The sequence below is a fragment of the Mustela lutreola genome, chromosome 16, assembly GCF_030435805.1.
Source record: "Mustela lutreola isolate mMusLut2 chromosome 16, mMusLut2.pri, whole genome shotgun sequence".
NCBI lineage: Eukaryota > Metazoa > Chordata > Mammalia > Carnivora > Mustelidae > Mustela > Mustela lutreola.
In genome coordinates, this window is record NC_081305.1 from 55686095 (window position 1) to 55703259 (window position 17165).

Sequence of the window (17165 nt, forward strand, 5' to 3'; positions counted from 1 at the left end):
CACAGGGATCAATGGAACAGAATAGAGAACCAAGAAGTAAACCTACACATGTTCAGTCAACTAAGGTGCCAAGAATACACAATGGGGAAAAGGATATTCTCTTCAATAAATATGTTGGGAAAACTGGATTTTCAAAGGCGAAAGAAAGAAATTGGAACTGTGTCTCATGCCATACACAAAAATCAACTCAAAATTGGTTAAAGTCTTAAATGTAAGACCTGAAATTCTAAAACTCCTAGAAAAACACATGGGAAAAGTTTGACATTAGTCTCGACAATGGTTTTTTGGGTTATGACACTGTTATGCCCCAATAATGGGTCCGTGATTAAAGGAGCGAGACTGATACAAAGCGAAGGTCAAGCAAAGCTTTATTTCGCGCCAAGCATCAGGAATCTAACGGAACGTTCCAGCCGCACATCTTACAAGAGAGGGCGACCCTTCTCCGTTTCACAGGTTAGCTTTTAAGGGCAAAGGCCATGCGGTCTGGCCTGGCCACGCACAGGTGGCCAGTGAGATTGTAACACACACAGGAAGCTCCACAGTGATGCTAGGTGACCAGTTGAGTTACAATTTACCCTAGTAGACATTTGAACCAGCCTATTACACCTTGATGGGGTTGGCGCCAAAAGGGCTCCCAAAGGGCGGGGCCCATACTCCTTGGTAACCAGGGAGACAGTATGCATGCCCCCTCACTGATTGGATGTCTCCACCTGGCCTGACCCACCTTTGTATCTGGACTTTGTTACCTGTAAATCCCCTGGGGGAAGGGGAGCAGGGACAATTTCTAAATAGGTCCTCACTACACCAAAAGAGCACAGGCACCAAAGGAAAAATTAAACAGGAGGGGCTGCATCAAATTAAAATACTTCTGCACAGGGGTGCCTGGGTGGCTCAGTCATTAAACATCTGCCTTCCGCTCGGGTCATGATCCCAGGGTCCTGAGATGGAGTCCCCCCCCCCCCCAACCCCTTTCGGGCTCCCTGCTTGGCGGGAAGCCGGCTTCTACCTCTCCCACCCCCCTGCTTGTGTTCCCTCTCTTGCTGTCTCTCTCTCTGTCAAATAAACGAATCTTAAAAAAAAAAACAAAAACAGTTTTTGCATGGAAAGTGAGTCAACAAAATAAAAAGGCATCCTATAGAATGAGAAAATATTTACAAGCTGTAAGGTATTAACAGCCAAAATACATAAAGAACTCATACTACTCTGTGGCAAAAGAAAAAAAAATGAGCAAAGCACCTAAATAGACCTTTTTCTAAAGAAAACATACAAATGGCCAATAGGTGTATGAAAAAGTGCTGGACATCACTAACCATCAACGAAATGCAAAATCAAAACCACATGAGTCTCATACTCTTAAGATGGCTGTTATCAAAGAGTCAAAAGATAACAAGCATTGGCAAGGGTATTCAGAACAGGGAACACTTACACACCGTAATGTAAATGGAATATAAATCAGTACAACCATTATGGAAAACAGGATGGTGGTTCCTCAAATAATTAAAAATAGAACTAGTATAATCCAGAAATTTCACTTCTGAGTCCACGGCCAAAGGAAATGACATCAGTATCTTGAGGAGATACCGGCACTTCCATGTTCATTGTAGCATTATTCACCATAGCCAAGATTTGAAAACAACCTAAGTGTCCCATCAACAGATGATTGGAAAAAGAAAATGTGATGTATATATACATACAATGGAATATTATTTAGCCTTAGAAAAGAAGGAAATCCTGCCATTTCCAACAACATGGGTGAACCTCAAGGACATTATACTAAGTAAAATAAGCCAGGTACAGAAAGACAAATAAATACTGCTAATCTCAATTATATGTGAAATTTTTAAAAAGTCAAACTCCTAGAAAGAGGGTAGAAGAATGGTTACCAGGGGATGGGGGGAGGGAGAAAATGCAGAGATGTCTGTTGGTCAGAGGGTACTAACTTTCCATTATAAGCTGAATGAGTTCTGGAGACCTGATGTGTAGCATGATGACTGTAGTTAATAATAATGTATTGTCTAATTGAAAATTTCTAGGAGAATAGATCTTAAATGTTCTTAACACACACACACACACAAATAATAGCTGTGAGGTAAGGGATAAATTAATTAACTTCATGGGGTGACATATCTCACTGTATACATATATCAAAACATTACATGTTATGCCTTAAATATATACATTCTTGTACATAATACCTCAATGAAGCTGGAAAAATATATGCAGTTCTAAAAATAATAAAGTCTTTAAAAATAATAAATTTCACCGTCTGGGTCATCTTAGAGTTGACATCTGTTAATTGTCTTTTCCCTTGAGAAATGGTCAGATTGTTCTGTGTGTGTAAGTGATGAGTAATTCAGGATTTTATCCTGGGAATTTTTAATATTATGTTGTGAACTCAGGATCATGTTAATATCCTGTGGAGAAAAAACAATTTTTTAAAAATCCTGTGGAGATGGGGCATCTTGGGTGTCTCAGTGGGTTAAAGCCTCTGCCTTTGGCTCAGGTCATGATCCTGGGGTCCTGGGATGGAGCCTTGAGTTGGGCTCTCTGCTCAGCAGGGAGCCTGCTTCCCTTCCGCTCTGCCTGCCTCTCTGCCTGCTTGTGATCTCTGTCTGTCAAATAAATAAATAAAATGTAAAAAAAAAAAAAAATCCTGTGGAGATGTTGAGTTTTGTTTGCTTTATTTGTTTTAGGAGGCAATCAGCCTGGGTAGGTTCAGAGAGCAGGTTTTGCCATATCTTATGTGGGTGCTGGTAACAATGTTAGTTCAATCTTCAAATCCTTTGCTGTGCTTTTTGTATTAGCATGTGCCGCCCTGGAGTCAGTCTATGACTCGGGCAGTGGTTTATATTGTTCAGTTGTCACAACCTTGTTGCACTTCTTCACATCTGTTCTGCTTGTGTAGTTCAGGGTGAGCCTCTGAGGTGAGAAGGGAAAATTGGTATTTTCCCCCGCCCCCCACTCTCTGGTGCATAGAAGCTCACTTTTCCTGGTCCTTTGGAAATAGGAGACTTCTCCTGGAGTTTCTGCTGTTGGTGCTTGTTGCACAGTTATGTGGTTTGGCTTATTCTTGGATCAGGAAAAAAGAGGGGAAAGAGATACGAAACTCACCCCCCACCTTGTAAGTCATTATTAAGGCTGTAACTTAATTCCCCAATCTGCCTTTTTTTTTTCCTCCAGTTTGCTTTTCAAAGCTCTCAGGTTGTTGTTTCTTATATTCTGTTTTAGCTGTTATTGGTGAAGAGACTAGTTGCGTATCACTATGTTATTCCATCTTGGCCAGTGACAAAGAACTTAGTGGCAATCTCTTCATTATTTTCAGCACATTATTCTTCTATATAAATTGTAAAATCTTGTTAACTTTCATGAAAAATTATGTTGAGATTTTGATTGGAATTGCATTAATCTATAATCAGTTCATCATATCAATCTATAAATTCATCAAATGAATCTACAAATCAATTTTGGGGAGAAATTCTATCCTTTTACAGTATTGAGTATATTCATGAACATGGAATCTTTTTGCATATTTGAGGTCTCGGTTTAATGTTTCGGTTTATTTCTTGATACCATAGAGTTTTTGTTGCTGTGTGAGTGCTATCTTTCTTTTTTAAAATCTACTTTCTGTTTATTATTACTATATAGAAATCCAGGGGTTTTTGTTGGTTTGTTTTCCAGTGTTTCTTTTTTTTTTTTTTAAGATTTTATTTATTTGACAGTGTGAGCCCACAAGCAGGGGGAGCTGCAGAGGGGGAGGGAGAAGCAGGCTTCCCGCGGAGCAGGGAGCCAACGCTGGGCTCCATCCCAGGACCCTGGGATCATGACCTGAGCCAAAGGCAGACGCTTAATGGACTGAGCCACCCAAGTGCCCCCAATGTTCATTTTTAAGATAAACTTTCTTTTAACTAAGCTTACAACCCAGAGATCAAGAGTTGAATGCTCGGGCGCCTGGGTGGCTCAGTGGGTTAAGCCGCTGCCTTCGGCTCGGGTCATGATCTCGGGGTCCTGGGATCGAGTCCCGCATGGGGCTCTCTGCTCAGCGGAGAGCCTGCTTCCTCCTCTCTCTCTCTCTCTCTCTCTCTATGCCTGCCTCTCTGCCTATTTGTGATCTCTCTCTGTCAAATAAATAAATAAATAAATAATCTTTAAAAAAAAAAAAAAAAAAGAGTTGGATGTTCTACCAACTGAGCCAGCCAGGCACCCCTAAGATAAGCTGTCATTAGAGTATCACATTCGAAGTATGTTCAAATCATAATTATAAGTAGATAAATTATCACAGTGTAAGTACACTATCCTGGCCTCTGATACCATGAGTCTGTCTTGCCTGTTCTTGAACTTCATATAGCTTCTTTCATTCAAAGTAATATTTCTGAGATTAATCCACGTTGTTGTGCATATCGGCATTTCACTCTTTCCATTGTTGTATACCCATTATATGAACGTACTGTCTCCGGTCTGTTCTGCTGTTGAAGGAGATCTGTGTCGTTTCCAGATTTGGACCGTTAGGAATAGCACAACTGTCAGCATTCTTGGACATGGGTTTTGTTGTACTTAGATATATACTTCTCTTAGATGATCACTTTGGAGTGAATTATAAAACAAGAAAGTATTTAAGGTATATAGTTTTGTTCAACTAGTTTTCTGAAGTAATACCAATCTATGCTTCTACCAACTGTGTGTGTGAATTCCAGAAGTTTCCAAATGTGCCATCATTTGGTTTAATCAGACTTTTAAATATTAACTCATCTAGGGGTATATAGTGGTCTCATTGTGGTTTCCTCCCAACATTTTATTATGAAAAAATCAGCATACAGGAAAGTTGGAAGATTTATAAAATAATGACCACCATTTCCAATCGTTATCAATTTGTATATCTTTAGTATATGAGTAAGCTTGTCCAAGCTTTCTCTTCCACTTAAGAAAATTTTTTTAATTTAATTTAATTTAAAAAATTCATTTATTTGATAGACAGAGATCACAAGTAGGCAGAGAGGCAGGCAGAGAGGGGCGGGGAAGCAGGCTCCTGCTGAGCGAAGAGCAGGTGGGTCGTGGGGCTCCATCCCAGGACCCTGGGATCATGACCTGAGCTGAAGACAGAGGCTTTAACCCACTGAGCCACCCAGGTGCCCCTTCCCTCCACTTTATAACTTGTCTACTTTTTCTTATTTATTTGTACGTATTTCTTTGTTACAGATATTGTTTAGGAAACAACCCTTTTTTGGTCATATATTTTGTTAGTTTCCTACTTTTGCTCTCATAATAACTACAAACTTAGTGGCTTAAAACAACATAAATGTGGGATGCCTGGGTGGCTCAGTCATTAAACACCTGCCTTCCGCTCAGGTCATGATCCCAGGGGTCTGGGATCCAGCCCCGAGTCAGGCTCCCTGCTCAGCGGGAAGCCTGCTTCTCCCTATCCCACTCCCCCTGCTTGTGTTCCCTCTCTCGCTGTCTCTCTCTCTGTCAAATAAATAAATAAATCTTTAAAAAAAAAATAAAACAACATAAGTGTATTATTGTATTGTTCTGGAGGTCAAAAATCTGAAATCTGTTTCACTGGGCTAAAAGCAAGGTATTAGCATGCTTGTATTCCTTAAATAGGACCCAGGAGAAAATCCATTTCCTAGCCTTTTCCAGCTAGCATTCCTTGAGTCATGGCCCCTTCTTCCACATTCAAGGCGCATCACTTAACTTCTGCTCCTGCCATCTCATTTTCTCCTTGGATTCTGACTCTCCTACCCCCTTTTCCCATAAAAGGACTCTATAATTACATTGCATCCATCATAGATAATCCAGGATCATCTCATTTCAAGATCTGTCACTTAACCACATTTAAAAAGTGTTCTTCACACAAGGTAACATATTCACAGGTTCTAGGGATTAGGATGTGGATATCTTGGAGAAGGGCATTGTTCTGTCTACCACATACGTTGTAAATATCTTCCTCTGCTCCAGGGATTGTCTGTTTACTCCCTTATTTTTTTTTTAAAGATTTTATTTATTTATTTATTTGAGAGACAGAGATTTCGAGAGAGAGCACGAGTCAGGAGGAGAGGGAGAAGCAGGCCCCCTGCAGAGCAGGGAGCCTGACACAGGGCTCAATCCCAGGACCCTGAGATCTTGACCTGAAGTGAAGTCAGATGCTTAACCAACTGAGCCACCCAGGCGCCCCTGTTTACTTACTTAATGCAAAGTTTTCATTGAAGAATTTTCTCCTTTTAATTTAATCCACGGTGTCAAACTTTTCCTTTATGATGGGTGCTTTTTATGTCCTTTTAAAATTATTTTTGGTTTTCATTTGTTAGCACAGTAGTTTTTTTTTTTTTTAAGATTTTATTTATTTATTCGACAGAGAGAGAACACAAGTAGGCAGGCAGAGAGAGAGGAGGAAGCAGGCTCCCTGCTGAGCAGAGAGCCCAACATGGGGCTTGATCCAGGACCCTGAGATCATGACCCGAGCCGAAGGCAGCAGCTTAATCCACTGAACTACCCAGGTGCCCCTTATGTCCTTTTTGATATTCTTCCAAGTTTTTTATCTGGAAGTGTTACTGTTTTACCTTTCACATTTAGAACTTCAATCTCTGAATATATTTTTGTTTAATATGTGAAGTTGGGGAGGGCAGAATTCGTTTATCTCTGTGTAGATTTCCAAGTGCTCTAATGACCAGTGTTCATTGAAAAGAATGCCCTTTCTCTACAGCTTTGCAATGCCATCTTTATTATAAATCAGGCGTTCATATTTGTGTGTTTCTGAACTCTCTCCCAGAGGTATCCACAGAACTTTCTGTGGTAATGGAAATGCCTGATATCTGTCCTTCCAATGTGGTAGCCATACAGCTACTGAGCACTTGATAGACATACAGGTAGCCATACAGCTACTGAGCACTTGATATATGGCTAGTATGACTGAGGAACTAACTTGTTAAAGTTACTAATTTTAATTAATTTAAATAACCATATGTGCCTAGTAGCTACTGTATTAAACAGTATAGGATATTGATTTATGGACCTATTTGTGCCATAGATCCCTGTGCCAATACCATACTCTCTTAATTATTATAGTTTTATAATTAGTCTTTACATTGGGTTCTCTTTTGTCAATATTGTATTAACTATTCTAGGGCTTTTGCTTTTCATGTACATTTTAGAGTCAGCTTGTCAATTTCCCCCAAACCCTGATGTGATTTCAATAAGAATTGCATTGAATTTATAGATCAAATTGGGGATAACTGACATTGTTATACTTCCATTTCGCAAACATGTTCTATCTCTTCATTTTATTTTCTCTCAGTAATATTTTAGTGTGTGCACTTGTGTGTGTGTCTAAAGACCTTGCTCATCTTTTGTTAAAATTATTCCTAGACCTTTTATGTCTTTTGGTATTATTGTAGATAGTATTATTTTAAAATTATTACCTTCCAGAGTCATGCATGTCCTTGGTATGTTTTCAGAGGTAGAGACTTCATGTTCTTCTCACATAAGGATGAAAGGGTTTGGGAGGCCTCAGTGGTTCTTATGGGATGAGTCTTGTCTTTCCTTAGCTCATGTGTCTGAAGTCTGTAGTTCTTGATGTCCTTAAGGTCAACAAAGAAGGAACCCCATCCCTGCAGAAGCAGGAACTAGAGTCCACCCAGGATGACATCTGTTAGTGAAAACACGGAGGCCCAAGATGAGAAATCCCAGATTTCTAGACCTTTGGATTCCAAATCCCTGATTGCTACTACCTCAGCTTCCCAGCTCTTAAAGCCTGATTTGGCTATTGAGGAACTGATGGCAGAGGAACAGAAGTGTGACACGGTGTCATCATACATTTGGTCTGATGAAGATAATGATGAAATACTGGAGACCATAAACAAGGATGAGCCAAAGGAGGAACCCCCCACCAATCGACCATCTTGGGCCAATAAAATTGAGTACCTGCTGGCCCACGTGGGCTTTTCTGTGGGACTGAGCACCATCTGGCGCTTTCCTTATCTGTGTTTTCACAATGGAGGTGGTGAGCCTGGGGACTAGGAATCATGGACCCAGAAGGGGGTGGGGAGCCAGACGACTATCCTAGCTACTCTGGGGTCTCTGAAATATGTAGGGGTGGGGGGATTTGGGAACCTGACTAGGGCAGAAACCAGGTACCCGGATGGCAGCTGTGCTCACCACTGTACCACCAATGCTGGAGCCAGGTACCTGAACACCTAGCGTGTTAGGTGGGTGTGAGCAGGATATCGGAACACTTAGGCTCGTGAGGATGGTGGGGCTGAAGGCCGAGATTAAGGGAGGGAGTGGAAACTGGGCCTCTGGTCTTCCAGGAACTGGGGACTTAAGGGACACTTGAGACTATGAGGGATGTGGAAACAGTTGAGCCCTGATGCTGGTGGCTCTGAGGGAGGTCACTGGGGGGGGGGGGGCGTGTTTTCCCAGTCCCCAAGGAAGTCCAGGTACTGAGGAGCTGGGTGGTTCTCAGAGGCCCTCCTGACCCCCTGCACAGGCAGTTTCCTCATCATCTACATCCTCATGCTGTACTTGATCGGGGTTCCTCTTCTATTCCTGGAGATGGCAGCCGGTCAGAGGATGCGTCAGGGCAGCATTGGTGTATGGAAGGTCATCAGCCCCTGGATGGGTGGTGTGGGGTACAGCAGCTTCATGGTAAGGAATCTTGGGCTGTCCAGGCCTACCCTTAATGCCCCGCTCCAACCCCAACAGTTCCTTGTCCTGGGAGGGGTCCCATGACTTCACTTCTGTGGGTCAAGTCTCTTCAGTCCCACAGTCCTCTGGTCAAATCCCCTCCCTTCTGCTGGCCTTCCTTTCTTCTCCTGTCTCCAGAACTCTTCATGGTCCCTAGGTGTGCTGCATCGTGGGCTCGTACTACAGTGTGCTCATGGCTTGGAATCTCTTCTATTTGGTTCAGTCTTTCCAGTCTCCACTGCCTTGGTCAACGTGCCCCTTACTGAAGAACTCCAGTTCTTTTGGTGAGAAGAGAGGGAAGAGAAGGGCAAGTGGGAGGGCTGTAAAAGGTTAGAGCAATGAAGAAGGAAGAGGATCACTGAGAGACTAGGCATGAGCAGGAAGATGATGGAGATTGAAGGAGCGGGTGGAGGGGGACTGGAAGAGGGAGGCTTGTGGTCTTGCAGTTTCCTCCATGGCGAGTTCACCTCAGATCCTGAATGTGAGCGGACAACGTCTACCACATACTTTTGGTACCGGAATGTATTGAAGGCCACAGATGAAATTGAAGTGGGTGGGCTACCCATTATGCACCTCAGTGTCTCTCTCTTTGTTACTTGGTTTATTATCTGCGTCTCCATGATCAAAGGACCAAAGTCCACTGGAAAGGTGAGCCATCCTCTAACTTAAAATCCGATAGACTCCTTTCTTTCTGAGACCCCCCTTATATTCTCCTAACTTGATGCCTGTAGGTCTCCCAACTTCTAACTCCTTCTAGTATGACCTTTGACTCTCAGTAGTCTTGGATCCCACTGTCCCAGCTTCTGCCTTTGCTGACCTCTATTTCTGAATCATACTTCCTACTCAGATGCTGTATGTCTCAGTACTCCTTCCCTACTTCATCCTTTTCTGTCTCCTAATCCGGAGTCTCATGCTGGAAGGTGCACATTTTGGTCTCAAGAATTTGTTGGCTGCCAAGGTGAGGTGTTCCCTGCCCTTTGATCCTCTTATCCACATGGGGGTGTCAGGGACAGAATTGTTGTTTTTCTGATAGAGGCCCTCGGGGCTCCCTCCTTCAGTGCCTTCTCATCCTCCATCGCATCATGGTTTACCCCATGGTTTACTTCCCTTTATATCCCAGTTTACACAGTACTTCTCCTCAGTTGCCAGCCCTGTACTCTGTGGAAGTGTGGCGCCGGACAGGGAACCAGCTCTTTTTATCCATGGGCCCTGGCTTTGGCAGCTTCACTGCAATCAGCTCATACATCCCTCGGGCCAACAACTGTGTCATGGATGCCTTTGTTGTGGCTCTTCTCAACTTGACTGCCTCGCTAACTGCCACCGTGTTTGTATTTGCCATAATGGGCCATGTGGCCACAGAGAACACCGAAAGATGTTACATGAGGTGAGACCAATCTTTCATGTGGAGATCATCAAAAAGACCAAAGTCTGAGAAATAGCTCAAGAAATTCCAGTCTAAGCCCCCATCCTTCAGGGCTATTGGCTCAGTCAATATGGGACCCTCAGACAGGAGCCTCCTGAAGCTTTGAAACACCTGAATCACTCCAACTCTATCTCTTTCAGATCTGCCTTTCTAAACTAGGGAAGCCCTCAAACTTGGAGGTTTTCAAAGTTGTGTTCACCCCATTCTTAACTGGGGTCTGCCATGGAAAATTGGGAGAATGGCTTCAGTGGAATCATTAGATAAGAAAAAATAATAAAGGAGCTACTGCCCCACCAGAGTCCCCTTAACCCATTCCTGATTTTCTTCTCCTGTGAGATTCATTCTAAAAATACTCATCAGACAATTATAAAACATCTGTCTGACAACCCTGTGTTTGTATTGGGTTCTGGGAACACAACCAGTGGTGAAGCAGACCATTATCCCTGCCCTCGGGAAAATCAGTCTTTTGAAGGAGATACTAAATAGATAATGACAAGGAGATGAGAACTGTTAGTAGGAGTGATGAGAAATGCACAAGAGCAAGCTGTTAACATCCTGAGGCAGTCAGAGAAGACTTCCTCCTGGAGGCACTTCCCAGTTCAGTGTGTCTCCTGACAGATAACCACAGCTAGTGGTCTTTCAAGTGTTTCCCATTCCTAGACCTACATAGAGAAACACGTTATTGAAAAAACTGGATGTCGGGGCGCCTGGGTGGCTCAGTGGGTTAAGCCGCTGCCTTCGGCTCAGGTCATGATCTCAGGGTCCTGGGATCGAGTCCCGCATCGGGCTCTCTGCTCAGCAGGGAGCCTGCTTCCTCCTCCTCTCTCTCTCTGCCTGCCTCTATGCCTACTTGTGATCTCTCTCTGTCAAATAAATAAATAAAATTTAAAAAAAAATAGTATCTGTTGAAAAAACTGGATGAAACCATACTACTTTCCTGCAGCTTGTTGACTTGCCCTTATGGAAATAGATCTTGAATAGCTTTCCATGGCAATAAATAGAGTTCAGGGAGTTGAGTGAGCGTTTGTAGGAATTTGCATATGGAGAACAGTATAGTGGTAGAATTGGGGGAGACTGAGCAGGAGCAGAGTGTGGGTGGTTCTAGGCAGAGATAATGTCGTGTGCCAAAGATCTGGGCATGCTGGAGAGCATGGCTGGTTGCAGCAGCTCGAATAGTTGAGTGTGGCCGAAGTAGAGAAAGTGAAGAGTTATACTTTAGGAGACTAGAGAGGCCAGTTGGTCAGAAAAGTGGAGAAGATTTAACATTGTCCTAAGATTGTCTAGTAGGAGGTACACGTCCTAAAGCCCTCCATGATGTATGAAAGCTGTATGAAAGACCAGCTCCAGGGCCCCACGTGAGTCAGAAAAACTCTGGCCTCGGCAGACGCCTTATGAAAGTAGGTGTCCAACAGGTAGCACTAGGACCCTGGAGACCTAGGTTGCAGTGCAGTTCAGAAACTCTAGACTAGTGGTTTTCCTTCTCATGTAGAAGAGAAGAGAAGTTATCTTAAAGGGCCATAATGGTTTTATGTGATTCTACCTCTGTCCCCAGGAATGCCGAGACAGTGCTGGGTCTGATAGCTTCCAGGGTGCTGCCTGTCGAGGCCAGCCCTCCAGAGAGTATATATCTTCATCCAAGCTCCATCTACTCCAGGTGGCTCAAGAGCCTCCCTCAACGACTCAAAGACATGGTCCTACCCTATGTGTCCACTTGCAGCATAGCTCAAGAATTGAAGGAGGTAGGTAAGGGCTGGGGATGGGGTCCTCATGTTCCCCTCAAAGCCCCTCCCCAGTGCACCAGAAACTTCAGCTCTGCAGAGATGTCTCTAGAATCCAGAAAGACAATTCTTGGCAGCATCCCGGACAACCAAGACAGAGGTTTACCATACGCTATTGCAGTAAGGCAGTTGTAGCCTCTGTAGCACCAAGCACTGGAGTTCACATAAGCCTGTTCATACCATCCCAAAGAGTTGCCAGACCAGCAGCTGTTGCCGGATGAAGTCCTCATGCCTCAAGGCCAGATGAATTCAACAATGTCTATTAACAGAGCTACAGATGGTTTCCTAGGGGAGGGGGCAGGAAAGCAGTTAGGATTCTACAGAATGAGCTCAGAGCCCTTGCTCTTCCTCCCTTCACTCACAGGTTATGGAGGGTCCCGGTGTGGCCATTGTGGCATTTACTGATCTCATCTGTGTGTTTTCCGGGTCCACCTTCTGGGCCATCACCACCTTCATGTTGCTGGTGAGCCTGGGGCTGAGCACCATGACCGGAATCACGCAGGGCATCATTACCCCGCTCCAGGACACTTTCTCTTCCCTCGGGAAATACAGAAAACTGCTCACAGGTACTCTAATCTATGGTCCCACTCCTACCTAACACCATTGTTGAGTTTAACCCTACTGGGACTCTTACACAACCTAGTTTGAATTCTGAACTTGATCCAAATCTGATGTTTTCCCTCAGTGGGCGTCTGTGTGCCTATGTTCCTGGGCAGCCTCATTTTCGTGAGGCCTTCGGGCAGCTACTATGTGAACCTGCTGGATGATTACTGGGTATCTCTGCCCCTCTTCTTCATTATCATCTTGGAGAACATAGCCATGGCCTGGATCTATGGGGCCAGGAGGTGATGCCCCAAGCCCTGGATCTGCAGTCACGCATCCACACAGCGACAGCCTCTAGGGAGTACTGCCCTCCTGCTCTCACTGTCAGGCCTCTGACCCAGGCTTTTGGAGAGCCCCCAGGGGTGGGAAGGAGAAAGCATGGGCTAATTCCTGGAGAAAACAGGTGGAGAATGAAAAAGTGGTGGACAGTCCATATCAAGTCCTAGTGGCTCCTGAACCTTAATTTTAACCAGGGTAGTGTGGGCAGGTAATCCCTTGCTTCTCTAAGTGTGCTCTGGAACAGTAGCATTGGCATCACCTGGGAGTTTAAAAGCAGACCTTCAGGCTATACCCCAAACCTTTAAATTTGTATCTACATTTTAATAAGACCCCCAAGTAAATGGTATGCACACTAACATTTGAGAAACAGCATGTAATCCAAATGTGGCGGTGTTTCTAGGCGATAGTGGCTCTTGGCATCAGTTTGCTGATTCTACACTCACTCTCACATATTACCCAGGTGTGCCCAAGCAGGCACACCAGGCAGGCCTTGTGAGCACTGAGGATACTGGGATAAATTACATTGAGTTTTCCGCTCTCAGAGTTGAAAGAAGAAGACATTAGGTAGATTTGGGGGCAGGATAGTAAGCCTATGATAGAGGCAGCCAAGGGCACTCTGGGAACACAAATGGTTATCTAAAGAAGGCAAGGAGGGGGTGCTTGAACAGAATCTAGACAGGAAGGGGAGTTTGTCAAGGGAAAGAAAGGAGGACATTCTAGGCAAAAGAAACCCGATGTGCATCCATGTTGGGGCTAAGAAGGTGTACCAAAGAAAGCTAGATATGTGAACTTGAAGAAACTACATTTAGAAACCAGATGTATTGACTTTGATTCTAAAGGTGATGGAAGAGAGAAGTGTTTAGGGGTTTTGTTTTTTAAAAAATCTTGGGACTGGGACAGAAATCAGACTGAAAGGTGATGAATTAAGAGGCAAGAAAACTGGTTGTGGAGGTGAACAGAAAGGTTTAAGAAATGCGAAACTTTGTCTCCCGGGCTGGGTTTGTATTGACCCCTCCCCAAGGCTGGATAAAGCCTGAAAAGGCCCCCCAAAGTCTTGTGGCCCTTCCTCTCAGGTTCCTTGCAGACTTGATTACCATGTTGGGCCGCCCCATATCCCCCATCTATCGTTGGCTGTGGGGTTTTCTGTCTCCGTTTGTGCTGCTAGTCCTGTTTGTAAGCACCCTGATTCATCTGCTTCTGAAGAACCTCACCTACTTGGCCTGGGATTCGAGCATTGTGAGCCTCCCTCTAAGACCCCAGAACCCCCTAGGGAGTGGGTGAGGACGTTCCAATCTCCTCTGGCCTCTAGGACTCTGTCGCCTTATTCCCTGGTTCCCTTAGAGATTCAGTTATCTAGTCTCTGGCCTTGGTTCATGACCTACCCCGAACCTCTACAGCCTTCCATTTCAGAGAACCTGGGTATTCTAAACCTTCCCTTTCTCCACAGTCCAATGAGGTGATCCGAGTTTATCCATCATGGGCTAAAGTCTTGCTCATCATCCTCATCGCCATTACCATCTTGCCTGTTCCTGCCTACTTCTTGTACACACTCATTGGTGTGGATTTCACAGTCTCCATGATTCACAGTAAGACAACAGTTATCTTCACACCGGAAGCTAAAGGGAACTCACTGAAGTCCCATCCATGGCTTCAGGTGAGGAAAAACCAAAAGAAGGTTAATATGTTGAATAAATAACAGAAAAACCTCTCTGCCGTGTGAGTAATTCATCTAGGAAATAAGGACTTGGTTTATTTGGCCAAACACTTCTTTTTCAAAGTGGAACTCCCTGGCTGGCAACTTGACATTAGAAAAGGTAAAAGTGCACTTGCTAATGTAAGTGGACCCAAGACATTTTGTTTTCCTGGATTAGGAAAGTTTTTTCTGGCCAGGTGGAGGTTAACACAGCAGTCATTCTCTCCATCTCCTATAGTTGCCTTCAGCAGACACATAATGATGGTGTTCTTTGACTTCCAGTATTTGGTTGATGGTGACTGCTGACCCTACTTCTCCTAGGCGGCCTTCCTCTTGGAACTGGTCTGTGTCAGGTCTTATCCCTATGAAACAAAGGTAAAAATGGTGCTGGTAACTACATCAGTGGAACTTTGCTTTTGTCATAAAAAAATGTATAACTCCCATTCTTAGTTTCCATTAATTGTTCAATTCAAATGCTGGAATCCCAGACCTTCTCTGCCTGTTCCTTCCTAACCAGATAGAGACAGTTTTCTCAGAATGCAGTAGATTCGCTAATTATGGCAAAGCAGTTAATAACTGGTGACTTTTTCATGTATCTCTTAAATTCTTGGAATAGTTGATTACTTGTACCAAGTCTACCAAGGGACTTAAAACTTTACACATTATATATTTTTACTCAGTTGGTCTAGGAGCCTGATGGAAGGATATTTGGCAGGGAATGACAAAGAATAGAGGTTAGCTGCAGGGTTTGAAGACCCATGGAATACTTCATTTAGGGCAAGGTGACAACAAAATGAGACGAACAAGACACACGGTAGTAAAAGACACCTAAAACATACCATAAAATATATTTCAACAATCCTCTGTAAATGCGTAGATGAACTTTGAAGAAATTAAGGGAAATCTTTAAGAGGCCAAAAATTAAACTTAATTAAGCTTGAATTCAGCTAGTGTTAAAGCTAGTGATTGCTTTGGGATAATTGCCCTGAAGGGTTATACTCTCCATGAAAGGGTTAGATGGCAATAAAATGTATGTCTTGGTTCTTTCTCTAATAGCAAGCAACTAATGTCTTTTCTTTTCTTTTTCTTTCTTTTTTTTTTTTTTTTTGAGAATTTGTACCCAAACCCACTCTCTTGTGGGATTTTGGTTCAGATTCACACAACATGCATAGTCTGAAAACCCCAAGTTGAGATTAATATAGAAGGTGCTTGGTGGATAGCAGTTTGCCCCCCAGCACCGGTCATTAGTAAATATAAATAATCTCTGGGGGAAACAGAACCTCCCTGCCAAACCTCATAGAACTCCATGAACATGAGCTCAGAAAAAGAAATTATAAAATGTGTAAGGCAAAAGGTACCCCAAGGGAGGATTCGCAGAAACAACAAATAGCAAGAATCACGGCTCAAGGACCTAACGTGCTGGAATTATCAGATGCATAATATAAGCTAAAATATGTTTAATATATATTAAAGACAGGGGTGCTTGGGTGGCTCAGTTGTTAAGCGTCTGCCTTTGGTTTGGGTCATGATCCTGGGGTCCTGGGATGGAGTCCCGTGTTGGACTCCCTGCGTAGCTGGAAGCCTGCTTCTTCCTCTCCCAATCCCCCTGTGTTCCCTCTCAGAAATGATTAGGGTATTCGTAAAGGAACCAAAAAGAACTCTTAGAAATGAAAAAAAAATATCAGATTATTTTTGTTAATTGATGGGTTAAACAACCAATTACAGAACCAGGAAGAGAAAATCTAAAAAATTACCCAAAATATAGCACAAACTACAGTATTAAAAATATGAGATTAACCATATGTGAAATTTAAGAAACAAATGAACAGACAGACAAAAAAATAGACTTAAATACAGATAGGAAACTGGTGGTTGCCAAAGGGAGATCAGTGGGGTGATGGGTGAAATGAAGGGGATCAAGACTGTACTTATCTGGGGCGCCTGGGTGGCTCAGTGGGTTAAGCCTCTGCCTTCGGCTCAGGTCATGATCTCAGGATCCTGGGATCGAGTCCCGCATCGGGCTCTCTGCTCAGCAGGGAGCCTGTTCCCTCTCTCTCTGCCTGCCTCTCCGTCTACTTGTGATTTCTCTCTGTCAAATAAATAAATAAAATCTTAAAAAAAAAAAAAAGACTGTACTTATCTTTTTTTTTTTTTTAAAGATTTTACTTATTTATTTGGGAGAGAAGGAACATGAGTGGAGAAGAGGCAGAGATAGAGAATCTCAAGCAGACTCTATACTGAGCATGGAGCCCAACTCCGGGCCTGATCTCACAACCCTGAGATCGTGACCTGAGCTGAAACCCAGAGTCAGATGCCTAACTAACTGTACCACCAAGGAGCCCCAGTATTACACTTACCTTGATGAGGATTGTGTAGAATTTTTGAATCATTATATTATACACCTGAAACTAATATAACACCATATGTTAACTATAGTTGAATTAAAAATGTTTAAATGTTTATGAGACATGGAGTAGTAGGAGAAAGTCCAGCATATGTGTAATAGGAACTCCAGAAAGAGATCATTGGAAGAATAAGGGAGAGGCAATTTGCAAAGAGAAAAAAGCTGAACACTTTCCAGAAACAATCTGTAATTTATGTATTAGTTATGGTAAATAATAATAGCTTCTCTAACAGTTTCAGTACAAAAATCTCAGTGACTTTATACAACCAGGCATCAGAATATTCTACAGTGTAGGCTAGAACAAGG

At 43.3% G+C, this 17165-nt stretch overlaps 1 protein-coding gene across 3 annotated transcripts; it reads left to right on the forward strand.

Annotated features, from left to right (window-relative positions):
• Positions 1-7568: 7568 nt before the first annotated feature.
• Positions 7569-14461, forward strand: LOC131818326 (orphan sodium- and chloride-dependent neurotransmitter transporter NTT5-like). 3 transcript variants are annotated; one of them, XM_059152668.1, is made up of 11 exons: positions 7569-7996; positions 8483-8640; positions 8837-8963; positions 9152-9327; positions 9527-9637; positions 9822-10063; positions 11655-11841; positions 12245-12446; positions 12566-12725; positions 13836-13998; positions 14210-14461. In XM_059152668.1, exons 1-11 carry the CDS (start codon positions 7636-7638, stop codon positions 14456-14458), a joined length of 2136 nt encoding a protein of 711 aa, XP_059008651.1. In that variant the 5' UTR covers positions 7569-7635; the 3' UTR covers positions 14459-14461. The 3 variants fall into 3 exon arrangements, with proteins under 3 accessions (XP_059008651.1, XP_059008652.1, XP_059008653.1); XM_059152669.1 differs by lacking the exon at positions 13836-13998 and having other exon boundaries at positions 14210-14344; XM_059152670.1 differs by lacking the exons at positions 12566-12725; positions 13836-13998 and having other exon boundaries at positions 14210-14344.
• The last annotated feature ends 2704 nt before the right edge of the window (positions 14462-17165 follow it).

Bases quoted from the DNA above. Each gene is read 5' to 3' on its own strand.
- LOC131818326 (XM_059152668.1), top strand. From the start codon at position 7,636: ATGACATCTGTTAGTGAAAACACGGAGGCCCAAGATGAGAAATCCCAG. The intron at 12,447-12,565 runs GTACTCTAATCT...GTTTTCCCTCAG, and splicing joins ATACAGAAAACTGCTCACAG to TGGGCGTCTGTGTGCCTATG. The intron at 13,999-14,209 runs GTGAGCCTCCCT...CTTTCTCCACAG, and splicing joins TGGCCTGGGATTCGAGCATT to TCCAATGAGGTGATCCGAGT.